The sequence below is a fragment of the Gymnoscopelus braueri genome (genome assembly GCF_963280865.1).
Source record: "Gymnoscopelus braueri genome assembly, chromosome: 7".
NCBI lineage: Eukaryota > Metazoa > Chordata > Actinopteri > Myctophiformes > Myctophidae > Gymnoscopelus > Gymnoscopelus braueri.
Window position 1 is genome coordinate 43,193,739 of NC_137608.1, and position 15,493 is coordinate 43,209,231.

General features: G+C 42.7%; 1 protein-coding gene across 1 annotated transcript; it reads left to right on the forward strand.

Annotated features, from left to right (window-relative positions):
• Positions 1–1,911: 1,911 nt before the first annotated feature.
• LOC308089049 (RNA exonuclease 1 homolog) lies at positions 1,912–11,263 on the forward strand (the record flags this gene model as incomplete). The annotated part of the gene is made up of 10 exons (XM_080433627.1): positions 1,912–2,082; positions 2,394–2,532; positions 2,765–2,944; positions 3,098–3,211; positions 3,461–3,534; positions 4,793–4,897; positions 5,584–5,699; positions 10,477–10,615; positions 10,963–11,083; positions 11,190–11,263. 10 exons carry the CDS (start codon positions 1,912–1,914, stop codon positions 11,261–11,263), a joined length of 1,233 nt encoding a protein of 410 aa, XP_080289753.1.
• Between the last annotated feature and the right edge of the window lie 4,230 nt (positions 11,264–15,493).

Sequence of the window (15,493 nt, forward strand, 5' to 3'; positions counted from 1 at the left end):
TTTCCTTTTTAGCAGAGCTTTTTTGACTGTACTGCAGTACTGTTAACAAACTTGTATTAATAAAGTAATCAATCAAAGGTGATGCAAACTGGATTTTGCTGAAGCTGACCAGTATTGGAAATGCATGCATAAAATATTTATTTCCATCGCCCATATGTTTCAGGAGCCAACAGATGGTGTGGCGACACAGACTGATGAGACTGAAATCAGTGGAAGAATCCGAGTACTGCAAGGCCAGAAAGGGGTGGCCAGTGAAACAACCGTCAGCCCTCAGCCAGTGGCGACGATCAAGCCATCAGGGTTGGCATTGGCCCCTCAGCAGTCCACTTCCTCCGACACCCAGGAGTTACAGCAGAGTGGTTCCAGACAGGTCCCAATGCAAAGCGGTAAGCACTGATATACTGTAGGATGGGACAAGGCGTTATAAAACATAGACTACTCACCAAGTAAATATATATTACTTGGTGGCTCCTCAACTAGCAGGATCACCATGTGTCCAGAGCGGAGCCGAATTGCACAGCAGAATCCTGCGTGTTAATTTAACTTGAGTGTAATAATGGACCCAAGTTATAATCTTTGTCAAATTAACACTCAGGATTGTATAGAAATGATTGTTAAGGTACAGTAGCTGCATACTCCATCCGAACAGCCTTCCTTTTCATAGAATTTTTAAATGGGGGATTCCGCATCCAGAGACATTTATATTTAGTGATATTCTTGTATGCGTAGTGGACAAAGGCAAAGTAAGAATTTCATTGTATGGTGTAAAGACCTGAGGTTTTACTGTGCATATTACAATAATTTCTTGGAGAAGAGCCTGTTGCTAATTTCATATTTTTGTCTTTGCCTAGATTACCCAGGCTATCCACCTGTGATGCAAGTGTTTCACTTGCACTACATGCTTCCAGAAGGCAACTACCCTCTGCCCAGCCACATTGCCAGTACTATGACTTCAGTCCCCTCTGCCATCGCTCCAATGTTTGCCATGCCAGACACCAAAACCCATGCATACCATCCAGCCATGGGTGCGCCTCTGCATTTTCCTGTCCATGCATCTGTGCCTGCTCCTCTCCACACTGCTCCTGTGCCCACCCCGCTCCATGCTCCTGTGCAATATCCCCCCCATGCTCCTGCCCATGCTCCTCACCATGCTCCTGTGCAATATCCCCCCCATGCTCCTGTGCAATATCCCCCCCATGCTCCTGCCCATGCTCCTCACCATGCTCCAGTGCAATATTCCACCCATGCTCCTCACCATTCTCCTGTGCATCCTATACATGCTACTGTGCAATATTCCCCCCATGCACCTGTGCATCCTACACACGCTCCTGCACACGCTCCTGTGCATCCTAGACACGCTCCTGTGCATCCTACACACGCTCCTGTCCATGCACCTGTGCATCCTACACACGCTCCTGCACACGCTCCTGTGCATCCTGCACACGCTCCTGTCCATACACCTGTGCATCCTGCACACGCTCCTGCACACGCTCCTGTCCATACACCTGTGCATCCTGCACACGCTCCTGCACACGCTCCTGTCCATACACCTGTGCATCCTGCACATGCTCCTGTCCATGCACCTGTGCATCCTACACATGCTCCTGTGCATCCTGCACACGCTCCTGTTCACGACCCTGCCACGCATCATAGAGCTCCAAATAATCCTACACCTTCCACCACTGCAGTTGAAGCTAAATTCAATGCACCATCATTAACTTCTGTCACTGCATCAATACATAGACGCCAAACCACTCCCTCTGTTCCTATTTGTATCCCTGCTCAGGTAAGCAATAAATGGCACTAACAAAGTTCTCTTAGGCTTGATAATTGACCATAAAATGCATAGATGGATTTGCCAAACATATGCTAAGACGATTTCTTCTGTTGTAGGCCATGCTCAAACGCAAAATGAAGAGCTGTGCTGACGATAAAGTGCCACACGATGAACCCCCACCCACTAAGCGCAAAACTAAGAACGGTCCTGAGGAGGAAGTGTCCCATGATATGCGACAGCGATGCATCAGCCAGTTCACAGAAGCGCTGCTTAAAACTTCCAATATGACAGATGCTTTCGCAAAGGTTAGTACAACACAAGGTTGGATTTGCTGTGGGGGCTGCATGCGTCTGCGTTTGATACCCCCCACTGCTTCTGGTCTGACTAAATGGGGACTGTAGACTGTCTGATTTTTATGTTTGATAATATCAATTTAAAGATGTATGTTTGTGAACATCCATGTAAACATGGATGAGCTAAAGTGTGTGTGTGTGTGTGTGTGTGTGTGTGTATATAGGCCTTAAGTGGTTAAGAAAAATACCTGCCTGTTTTCTTTTACAAATGAAACCCTGAGTACCACAGCCACAATTCCTTTGAATCCTCTGTCTCACTGTAGGCACTTACTGAGGAGAAGAATGTCTATAATCGCAGCAACAACGCAGTCAAATATCAGAGTGTTGTTGTGAATGCGCTCAAGAAACTGAAGACTCAAAGCCATGTTACTGCTGCTAAAGGCCATGTTACTGCTGCTAAAGGTGAGACTGAAGAGAAAGAGGTGGGGGGGGGGGATGTTTTTTTAATACTTTATTTACTCTGTTGACTTTGATGTGCAGATGGAAAGGAAGTCGGCATCCAAAGAGGCAGTATACCACTGAAGACCAAAATGCTTCAGGGTGAGCATGATAATTCGCACAAGCATTCTTCAATTCCAGCTAACTTTAGAAAGACTGGTTATTCTCTTGCAAGGACTTATCTTTACGGTGAAAGGTTATGAAGTGTTGAAGGAGTATCTCTTTACTGTCAAAGGTAATGCCACGCTGTACGAAATGTTGAAGGGGTATCTTCTGACAGAGGAGGCGAGGATTGAGCAGGGCTATCCATTTCTGCACACAAGAAGACGATACTGTGCTGTTCTCAAGGGTGGACACAAGAAGGTCACCACAGACTGTAAGTACTTGACTGACAATAATGTACTCTGATTAATGTCAATAGGCTGCCATGCATTCAAACCGGTATTGGACCAACTTGGCATGTACCGTGTTTAAGAAGTGCTCACATCACCTTAATTGAATCCTTAATTTATTTGTTTGTTGGAAAAAGCTTTTAAGAAAATCTGCAGTCGGTGTGGGGCCACGTATTCTGTGGGCCAGACGGGCAAACACACCCGCATGGAAGAATGTAATTACCATTATGGGAAAGGAGTTGAGAAGAAAGGTCAGTGGATTCAACTGAAGTACTGTTTTGCAATATTGACGTCTGTTTATAGTCTTCATTCACTGTACAGTATAATATGCGAATCTGGACAGACACAGATGTAAACGGCAACTGGTTGGCGGAGGAATACAACTGCAATGTGGTGTTACTATTTTATTCCTAGGTCATTTAAAAAGATAATTTCTTAAGCCTGCGTCATGTGTAAAAGAGTTTCTCTAAGTCTTGGTCATGTTCTCATACTGTCACCAGTCCCAGGTGGGGTGGAAACTCGGTACAGCTGCTGTGAGGCGGTGATGGGGTCACCAGGATGCCAAGTCTTCAAGGTAAATGAGAACCAGAAAAGTTTCCATAAATGGTTGCTCTCATGTGCTCTCTGAAGATGTAGCGTGGTGGAAGAAGTACACACGTTTTTTTTTCTTCTTAAAGGTAGGGTAAGTGATTTGCAATTATTCAAATAATTGCAAAATGGGTCTATGTTCTGATGGTGCTCGTTACTATAGAGTGTCCTGTCCATATAAGGAGTCTCCATGTCTCTCCAGCTCTTTATAAAACAGAAAATGCATTTTCGTTTCAGTTTCAGTTTCATTTCCAATTTTATCCAATCAGGATAGAGAACTCAATCAGGATATAGATTAAACAAGTGAAATTGGAAGTGATGACACTAAGAAATTAGCAGGCAAAATTAGAACTGGAACACTATAAAAATGAAGCTTAAAAATGGGTACTTTCTCCTGATTGGCTGAGATTTTGACACCTACCAGAAGAGCTGGAGAGACGGGTAGACTCCTGTTACTGAACAAACACTCTATAGCAATGATTACTATCAGAATATAGTGCTTTAACCTTTAAAAAAAAAAACGTTTTGTTTTAACCCAAAAATATCCCTTACCCTACCTAAGTAAAAGTATCAATGCCACCATTATAAAAAAGAACTAGAAGCTCAAAACACATCGTGAGCTAGACCTCTACTTTTTAATAGCCCAAGTATAAAATATTATTAATTAGTTTGTTTATTTACCTAAATCTGCAAGAACAGTAAAATGTACAAAACTTGCCTCTGAGATGTATGGAAAAATCGAAATACTCAGTAAACCTGCCTCGAGATAGTACAGTACTTTTGCCCTAGGCGTTTTCCTACCTTGATTTGAGGTTAAGTCATGATTAGAGTGGTCCGGGACCCCCAGTTCATAACGAGCAAAGTAATCCATTTCGGGGACCCCCCCCCCCCCCAAACGCAGCTCAGAACGTCCGTCTTTAGATCTTGGCTAAATCCGCTTACTTCCGTCGCTCAAATGTTTTTTCTTGTATATATTTGTAGTGTGTGTGTGGTCCGTCTGCTGTCGGTGCTATACTATTGCTACACGGGCGCCGCCATTACTGTTTACAAATCTGATTTACTGAACTCGCGTTTGAAATCTCGTCTCGCGATACTCAAGCCCTCCGGTCTTCAGAATGGCGGGTGGAAGTATCGCGAGACGAGATTTCGCGGACCACTCATCATGACTTAACAACCTCAAACCAAGGTAGGAAAATGCCTAGGGCAAAATTCTCCTTTAATTACGTTCCACTACTGTTCCCCAGCTTCATGTCCATGATGGAGTGGGTCTGGATGGGTTTGTGGTCACCACCTCCAGACCAGCCATAGATAAGAGCTGTCCTGGGGTCTACTCTCTGAACTGTGAGAAGGTAAAAGTCTTGTATACACTGTCACACACAGTACAGCAGGGATGGGAAGCCTTTTTCTATACTGTACATTTCCCCACCCCCATGTATTTACAGATTTCCCTTGAGGATTGCAAATGTATATCCCATGGTGAATCTGTAGATACTAGACCGGCACCGGTCTTCTCTCGAACGATGGAAATCAGGAATTATGCAAGTTGGAAATGCATTCCCGTGTTTTGCGTTGTAACCGTCTTTGTGTGTGTGTAGTTCTGTGTAAGGCATGGCCAAATATGAGTCCAGGCCAGTCCAATGATGCCAGCACTATGATGTGATATTGATGACATCAGGGTCCTCGCTCTCGCTCTCGCTCTCTCTCTCTCTCTGTGTGTGTGTGTGTGTGTGTGTGTGGATTTGCGGTTTCATCAATATTTCTGGTATCCTTCTGGTTATGCCCACATTTGGAGAGCTCTATATGTCTGTCTGCCTGTGTTTTTTTTATGCTCATAATGTCATAATTATGACATCGGTCGGACGGTTTTCAAGATACTTGAATGATGGACGGATGGACACTCGGACAGATTTCGCCTTTATAGTAGAATATTGTGGACTGTATACATCTACCACCCAATTGGGAAATGTACACATTACCAGTAACCTATAATCGATAACCTGCTTTTCTACGTTGTTTGTATGTTGTCCAAATGTAGTGTTACACCATTCGTGGTGTGGAGCTGTCCAGAGTAACATTGGTCAACTCCAGCCTGCAGATTCTCTATGACACCTTCGTCAGACCTGCGAATGACGTCATCGATTACAACACCAGGTAGTCAATGATTGTTAAGCATGCAATACCTGGAATGCAACAAGCTAGTCGATGATCCTTGTTGAGCACGCAATACCTGGAACGCAGAAGCACTTCATTAACTAGTCTCAAGTTCATACACAGAATTCTCTCTCCTGACTGAATCTCTTTCATTTTGTGATACTAATATTATCCAGTTAGTGAACAATTGTCTATATCAATTATTACGGTCATTTTGACACAAATGTCACTAGGTAGGGTAAGTGGTATTTTTTTCCTGATAGTAATCATTGCTACAGAGCGTTTGTTCGGTCACAGGGTCTCTCCAGCTCTTTAGTAAACAGAATATGGTACATTTTCAGGTAGGTGACAAAATTTAAGCCAAACAGGAGAGCATTGAAAATGCATTTTCTGTTTAATAAAGAGCTGGAGAGACATGGGAGACTCCTTTTACTGAACAAACACTCTATACTACACGCAATGAGTACTATCAGAATATCGAGCTATTTAACACTTATTTTAACCTAAGTAAATCACTTACCCTACCTACCTACCACAACAAAAAGCATTACAGGCAGCACAAAAGAAGAAATAAAATGGACAAATGAGTCAAATTAAACTGCCCACAAAAAGTTCTGAAAGTTCACTTCGGTCGATTATTTCTCCCCTTTAATAATACCAATTGGTATTGTGTTGGTACAGCTTGTAAGCATCGGGCATTCGAGGAATGAGCAACACAGCGAAATGTGTGGTTAGCGCCTCCATCTCAATACATTTGCCAACATCTCCTGCAATATTGTTCTGTTAGCATTCACTCTTGTTTTGAGCTTCAAGTGCTGGCAGGTGTGTGCCTGGCACCTGAGCAACTTTATTGAGTTTGTGTATGCTCCAAGCAGCAACACTGGTGGAAAGATACCAAGTTTGTCCCTTCAGGATAACGCCTGTGCAATAGGGCAACTGGAAGCTGGTGTTCCAGCATACAGAGTAGCAGCATTATTTGGTGTCAGCCCTGTTACAATTTCCAAACTTGGGACCATGTTCCGTGAGACTGCTGAAGTCAAAGACAGACCGCGGTGGCTGTCCCAGCAATTTGGGAGTGGAGAGGATGGAATGGCCTGCCGTGAGTCCAGACCTCAACCCAATTGAACACTTTTGGGATCAGCTTGGGCGTGCTGTACGTGCTAGAGTGACCAACAGGACCATGTTGGCTGACTTGCAACCAATTCTAGTTGAGGAATGTGATGCCATCCCACAGCAAAATGTGGCTTGTTTGGTGACCAGCATGAGGAGGAGGTGCCAGGCTGGTGTGGCTGTGTATGGATCTTCTACATGCTATTGAGGTCCCTGACACTGAGTGTAAAAATTGCCATATGTGTTGTTTGTTCCTTATTGCTGTGGGAGAGCGCTAGCTCTGAATATAGCCTAGAGTGGACCGTGTCCCCTTAAGGCTATTGTACCGATGAGCCAATGCAGCCGACCCACAGGGTACATAACGTGTCGTCGGGAGTGAAAATAAGAAATACACTTTCGCTTTTGGGTTTTATGGAGTTGAAAGCCAACTCTACTAAGTGGGAACACTCTGAGCCACTCCCCTCACGTCTAAAATACACTTTTTGGCAAAAATGTAAAATATTCCACCGGTCGGAGAGACACTTCCTGGTTCGGAGATGTTTTTACGGAACATCGCCTCTAACGTTGCAGCGCAGAATAACATCCAATGATACGTTATCTCAAGGTGTAATGCGGTCCTCTGACCTGTGTGGCAGTAGTGAGTTGGCACCGTGATGGCGCTGCCGAAGATTAAAAAAGCAAAGAAGTAGTGTCTCCGTCCGGTGGAATATTTTACATTTTGACCAAAAAGTGTATTTTAGACGTGAGGGGGTGGCTCAGAGTGTTCCCACTTAGTAGAGTTGGCTTTCAACTCCATAAAACCGTCTGTGTTTTGGTGAGTAGCGAAAGTGTATTTCTTATTTTCACTCCCGACGACACGTTATGTACCCTGTGGGTCGGCTGCATTGGCTCATCGGTACCATAGCCTTAAGGGGACGCGGTCCACTCTAGGCTATATTCAGAGCTAGGAGAGCGCAATCATCCAATCCATCAAACAACTCAAAACAAAGGTGAATACCAACAGCACAATATTGCAGGGATTTTTGGTAAAACTATTTGGGGCGCTACCCACACGTTAAGCTGTGTTGCTCATTCCACGAATGCCTGATCCTTAACTCTTTCACTGCCAGACTTATTTCAGACTGTGTCGTCCCAGTGCCAGGAAAAAGGTGCATTTTTCCTCCGTTTGTTTTTTAACATTGAAGTGAATGGAGCAGCAATTTTTTGGATAGCGTTATCTCCTAGTTCCTTTGAGATAAACCAACAAAAAAAAAGACCAAAAAAAAAAGAAAATTATTAAAAAAAAATAGCCATAGAGCCATCGGATGGGAATTCCCGTTTTTGGCAGTTAAAGAGTTAAAAGCTGTACCTCGTTGTAAAGGTGACTAATCAACGATAAAAATGATATAAAACACAATACCAATTAGTATTAAAGGGGAGAAATAATCAACCGAAGTTAACTTTCCGAAACCTTTTGTGGGCAGTTTATTATGGGATGCATGAAAGTAATTCAACATTCAAGCATAGGGAAGGTCACAGAGCAGGAAACAAAGCATAGCACAAGGCATCTACCATAGATGATGGTACCATCATAAAGCATGAGAACACATCACAATGAACACTTAACATCATGATATGACTTAATATTAACCTAGTGTCTTAAATGTAGAAAACAAGTGGGGACAAAGGGATTTAAAGATGTAATGTTCTGTGGGTACAGTGTTGCAGGTATACTGCTTGATAGGAAAAGGCTGACTGGTCAAAAGCACTTGTTCTGAAAGGTTATGATTTTGACATCTTTATTGACAATGTAACACATGCATACACTGTAAAAATGCATACATTGGCCCACCACTATCAAAATGATAAAATGCAATAAAGCCACTGGCTTACTTCCATTGCAGTTCTTTTACATTGGTGTGTGTGTGTGTGTGTGTGTGTGTGTGTGTGTGTGTGTGTATATATATATATATATATGTGTATGTATATATATATATGTATATGTGTATATATATATATATATATATATATATATATAGTCTCTGTGGGAAGATGTTTAGATTCAAGCCATTTATATAAAAGCATGTCTGAAAATGATGGACAATTTTATATAAAAGCAGAATATTAAAAGCAGAATATTATAGTTTTACCTAACTTAAGAAATCAGTGCTTGCTTATACAGTAAACTGAATTAAATATTTTAAACTTGCATGCACCCAGATAGTAAGACGGTAATTTAGGTGTGAAAACAATCCTAGCATTGATGTACAACTTTGCGGCCTCAGTAGTAAAATCTTTCCTAAACATTGCAAATGAAATTGGATTCAAATTACTTTTAACTTGGTTTTTGAGTTGCGAGTCTATTATAACTTAAATTCATGCACACCCTTACTAAACAGTCTGTCTGTACAGTCATTCCAGAGCATCAACAAGGCTGTAGAAAACATTGTTTGCCATTGTGGTGTTCGTCATGGGCAACCTCTCCAGAAACTCCTCAGTGACGGTCAAAAGATGCATCAATTGAGCTACACCAGTCACATCAGTCACATCAGTGATCTCATTAATTGCAATAGACAAGTCAATAAATGACTTCACTTCAAATCTCCTGCAAGGTTCCAATTCTCTCTGCCACAGTATTTCTTGACAAGCTGATATTACCAAAAGCTAGTCTCTTCTCAGCACACACCAGCTCAGCCACGAAGATCAGCATGCATGCATGCTTTGATGAATTACCCCCAACTTTGACGAAGCAGCTATTATTTCAATAAGAGAGAGATGAGTTGTTGTAAATGAGAATTTTATTGAATAAAACATTTGATTTTCAATAAACATATTTGGCAATTAGACTCTAGACGCTGGTGGTGGCAGTGCAGAGAACCTCCTTCCTTCTCAACTCTACGATTGAGGCATGGTAGAGTTTGGGGATGGAGGTGGGTTGCTTGTTGCATGCTGGAAAGAGAATGACATGTCTGAGGCAGTGATATTTAAAGGCGGAGTCGAACTGCCTGATTGGCTGACTGCAGAATGTGCAGATTGGCTAGAAGTGCACACACTTAGCTGTGAATGACAACTCAGAGATCTTCTTTATTGAATTTGCGCTTAGAGCTACATTTTGTTGGCAAAAATACACCGTAGCTGGCCTTGACCACTCCATCATGAGGCTCACGGCTTCTTGTGAACATGTATAGAGCACTGAAGTCCTCAACGTCAGTTTTGTGTTTCAAAAATAAGTACATGAGTCCGGCGACTCTGTCAGGGAGGTGGCTCTGTGTCGTATGATATTTAGTTTGATACTGTCTGTCTTCATGTGGAAGTGGTTAGGTAATTTTTAAGCCTGAGAATGGTTTACTCTTTTTTTGATACTAATCTAATACCGTCTGTCTTTGGAAAAACAATTAAGTCTGCGGCAGTACCCAGAGGTGGTGTCAGAAACTACAGTAGGAAATTACTTGTTTCTCTGTCTCCACTGAAGCACTCGTCACCCGGGGGGTAACGGAAGTGATGTCAGACTTTGGTGCTTAATTGCTTTTTGTTAAAGGGCTGTTTAAAGCTCTTAACCTTTGCATTTTGATGACTAGGTTTTAACTTGAGTTGTAATAACTGTCCTATGACTAGGTTTCAACATGTTTTGTTTCTTTGTCCTGAATGACTTGGTTTTAACTAGTTGTTTTGTTAATGACTACTGTAGGTTTTCAGGCATCAGTGAGCGGGATCTGAAAGACGTCAACATCTCCATCAAAGAAGTCCAGAAGACTCTGCAGGGCTTAATTCGCGCTGACACCATTCTGATTGGTCACAGCCTAGATATGGACCTCTGTCTCCTGAAGGTGAGCTTAACGTGAATTATGATGGATGCATGAGAGAAACCACCAAGGATCATGCTGTGAATTCATGGCTACTGACTTTTTTTCATATTACATTTTCATGTGTGTAACTGGAAAACTATGTGAACTGGCATTTAAGGAAACTCATTTTATTTTTCACTGTTGTTGGGATGCCATGGCTGTCAAAACATTCCCCTCTGTTCACCTACTCTGCTGTATTCTATGAAACAATTGAAATTACTGAATGAGTGCGCTGACCATCGTGCATTGACCAAATATAGATTCCATTCCTTAAATCACCCCCCCCATGGAACACGTAATCCTGATCTTGGTTTTGTCTTCGTCTTTAGTTGATCCATGGCGTGATTGTGGACACCTCGGTGGTCTTCCCTCACCGTCTGGGTCCACCTCACAAGTTGGCCCTGAACACCCTCGTTACAGACCACCTCAGGAGGATCGTCCAGGACAGTGGTGGGTCATGGGACAACAGCCGCCAAGAACGGTTTATTTTAAGTGGTTGAGACTGAGGTGTGTTGACCTGGTTCTTGTGTGTTAATGTTTATTGTCTCTTTCTCAGTTTGTGGCCATGACACCGCAGAAGACGCCGTTGCGTGCATGGAGCTCATGTTATGGAAGACCTTAAGAAATTAAGATCTGTCCCCACCCTGTCCACACAAGAAATGGCAGACTTGGAATTGGTGTAGTTTTGTGTGAGTGTTTCGTAGCCCTGCATGATGGCTGTATTTTTGCCCTGCATGATGGCTGTATTTTTGTTACAATTGTTAAGACTTTAATTTGATCATTAATATACACTCCCGTAGCCTCATTTAGCATGTTTGATATATAGCCCTGTGTTCGCTCAGTGGCGAGGTTGCTTACAGTGACCATTCAGTATGCGATGGCACTTAAGCATGTTCTGATTGTTAAGCTGTAGGGCTGACATGACAGTTATCCCACATCCAGGGAAAATATTATGTTGATATGTATTGATTGTATTGTATTATTTAGCAAACTGTTAATAAGTATTCCGAGGTACAATAATGCTAAAGTCCTAAAAGCTAGTTTCCAATGTGGTCGTGTATGCAATTCATTGAAACATACAAGTAATCATCAACACTAGCAATAAAAGTATATGTACAGAAAAACAAATCCAATCTACTTTATTTATATAGCACATTTCACAACCAGGGTTTACAAGTGCTGTACAGAAAATCATGCAAAATACACTGTTAAAACATGCTAAAAAATCACACAAAAAAACAAATAAGACATTTGACATTTTATAAGACCACAGAAACTCTCAAGCGGGGATTAAAATGCCAAGGTATAAAGGTGTGTCTTAAGCTGAGATTTAGAAGTCTCAATGGTGGGGGCCCTTTTAACATGGGGGGGGGGGGGGGGGGGGGGAGCGCATTCCATAGTGTGGGGGCTATGGCAGCAAAAGCTCGGTCGCCTCTGGTGTTTAAGTTGGTCTTTACTGTGACCTCGAGGTTTAGCTGGCCGGCAGACTGCAGTGACCTGGGGGGGGGTATAGACCTTTATGAGGTCAGAGAGGTACTGTGGTGCCAAGCCATTCAGTGATTTAAAAACAAACATAGACATTTTAAATCAATTCTGAAGCGAACAGGTAGCCAGTGGAGTGAGGCCAGCACGGGCGTAATGTGCTCACGCCTACTGGTTCCTGTCAGGAGGCGTGCCGCAGAATTTTGGACCAGCTGCAGGCTTGATTTAGCCCGACATACAACGCGTTACAGTAGTCCAGGCGTGTGGAAATAAAGGCGTGAATGACGCGCTCAAAATCATTGAAAGAAAGAAATGACTTAATTTGGGCAAGCAGTCTCAGATGATAGAAGCTGGAGCTGACCACAGCATTTACCTGTTTGTCTAATTTGAGCATATTGTCAAATTTGACTCCAAGGTTGGAGACAACAGGTTTTGCATAAGACTGCAGGGGGCCCAGATTGGTGGGTATAATGCCAGGACCACTAGGCCCAAACACTTGTCTTTTTTTCATTGACACTTAGAAAGTTAAAAGCCATCCAGGTTTTAACATCGTTAAGACAATCTAGAAGTGGCGTCGGGGAGCTATTACTTTCCTTCTTTAAGGGCATGTAGATTTGAGAATCATCTGCACACAGATGGTATGAGATGCCATGCTTCTTAAAAATTAGTCCCAGGGGGAGAAGATAAAGGAAGAACGGTATAGGCCCAAGGATCGAGCCCTGGGGGACTCCGGAAGACAAGGGCGTGGAGGATGACACAAAATCACCAAATTTGACTGAGAAACATCTCTCGGATAGATAAGAGCTAAACCAGTCAAGGGCAGTGTCTGTGACACCAACACACTGCTCCAATCGGGAGATTATAGTCTTGTGATCCAGGGTGTCAAAAGCAGAGGTCAAGTCAAGGAGTAGCAAAATAACAGTTACATTTGTCAGTGGTCAATAGCACATCGTTGAATACTCTCAACAACGCTGACTCGGTACTGTGAAATGCTTTAAATCCCGATTGAAAGACATCAAAAATATTGTGTTCCTGCAAGAAAGACTGTAATTGGAATAAAACAGTTTTCTCAAGGATTTTAGAAATGAAAGGAAGCTTTGAAATCGGTCTGTAGTTTGCCAAGACAGAGGTATCGAGACTGGGTTTTTTGATTAGTGGTGTCACAACTGCTGTTTTGAAGTATATTGGTGCAACACCTGAGGCCAGACTGCTATTTATGATGTTGTGGATGTGGACACTAGGCCCAATGGACTCCCAAACCTCCTTAAAGAGGTGAGTGGGGATAGCATCTGTGGGGCTGGATGTGGTTTTGAGTTGCATGACCAGTTCACTGAGTTTTGAGAATGACACAGGGTTGAAATGGTTAAATACAGTTGTGCAGGTGACAGCCAGAGAGGGGTCTAGGGCAGGGGGGGAGATGTGTGCTCTAATGGTTGTGACCTTGTCTACAAAATAGCAGAGGAAATCCTCACAGACCTCAGAAGATGCTTCCAGACAAGTAGGTTGGGGAGGATTTAACAGCTGGTCAATAGTTTTAAAAAGAACACGCGGTTTATCCACATTTTTGGAAATATCAGAGAAATGGCTCTTTTTTTCAGCTTTGACAGTGCTCTGATATTTCTTCCAACACTCTTTTAGAATGTCATGTGACACATGGAGCCTGTCTTTCCTCCACCTGCGCTCAGCTTTCCGACACTCTCTCCTGGCAGCGTGGGTGGTCTCGTTTAGCCAAGGCTCAGACCTGGGTCTGGGCCGCATGGCTTTAAACGGAGCAACAGTGTCGAGAATGCCAGTACAGGTGGATAGAAAAGAGCTTGTAAGTTGTTCAGTGTCTAAGCCGACATCCAAACCATTTACAGCCTGAGCTGCACTAGTAAAAGCAGAAGAAAAATGTACAGCAGTGGCGGGTTTCAACACACGGCGCTGGCGTGCGGGAACGCAAGCATTAAACGTGTCACAGGGCAGTACAAAGTCAAAAGTGACAGGGAAATGATCCGATCCAACTGGAGCGCAAACCTGGACATTAGAAATAGGCAAAGCATGAGAAATGACCAGATCTAGCGTGTGCCCAAGTTCATGTGTAGGCTCAGTGACGTGCTGAACAAGGTCAAAAGCATCGAGTACATCCAAGAAGTCTTTAGACATTGGCTTAGAGACACAACAAACATGGACATTCGTTTCCCCAACAATTAGCAGTTTATTGTACTTAATCCGGACACCGGCCAAGAAATCCGATAGTTCCTTTGTGAAATCCTTATTGTATTTCGGCGGGCGGTAAATCACCGCTCAGAGAACCGGGTCGGAGCGACGCAGCTCAAACGAACTCAATTCAAAAGAAGAAAACGACAGCGGTGCCAAGGGCTTACAATAAAGACTGTTTTTAAAGATAGTTGCTATTCCTCATGCGTGGCCTGTCATCCTAGGAGAGTTTATAACAGTACAGTACAATTGGTGATGGGGTGATGGGGCAATAAAAGGAATGCACAGAAAAACAATTGGTGATGGGGCAATAAAAGGAATGCACAGAAAAATTATTGGTGATGGGTCAATAAAAGCAATGCACAGAAAAACAATTGGTGATGGGGGAATCATTTCAGGTGTCAAGCTTAGTAGACCAGTTGAAAATTGCATACAGGTGCTCTCTTATGGCACCACTACAGGCTATATGGTGTGTAACTCCCCACACCCAGGGAAAATAATTTCCCATACTCAGGGCAAATAAAGGTGTGTACTGGTATGTTGATATTTGAGTTGTCCTGATCATATTATTTTAATGTGTATTGTGTAATCACAAAGTTGCTGGTCAGTTAACAATTTAAATGAAAGTGATGGCATGTCATTTTTGATTGACTTTATTGACATTTGCATATACAAGTAAAAAAAACACGAGCATACAATTGTCAAAAGGACAAACACAAGAAAGCTTGAAGGCTTATTTCCACTGTGGTCCTTTCAAAAATGGTTCAAACAGTAATGTATATAAAAATGATATATCTAGATGTTACAATTAGATTTAAAATGATCCTTGGAGACCATGGATTTTAGACTTTTAGGAAGCCCATTCCATATGACAGCTGCTGAGTATAAGAACTGCTCTTGCTCTTCATGCTGTTAAATTTGCATGTTACACAATCTAGAGCTCCCTCTGGTGTTATACGTGTATATGCGTGTCCCTGACCTTCACAAAATGGTTGACTAGATCCCGTGAACCATACACTTTTTCGTGTGAGATACTCTCTCCTCGACTCGAAGCCACTTTAGGCTAAGAAAATGGGCAGAAGTGCATTGATCTAAACTGCTTACAAAATGTTGAAGGAAATATCTAATCCACTATCCATTTGAAGCAGTACAAGTTGAGTGGAAGAACTTCACAATCAG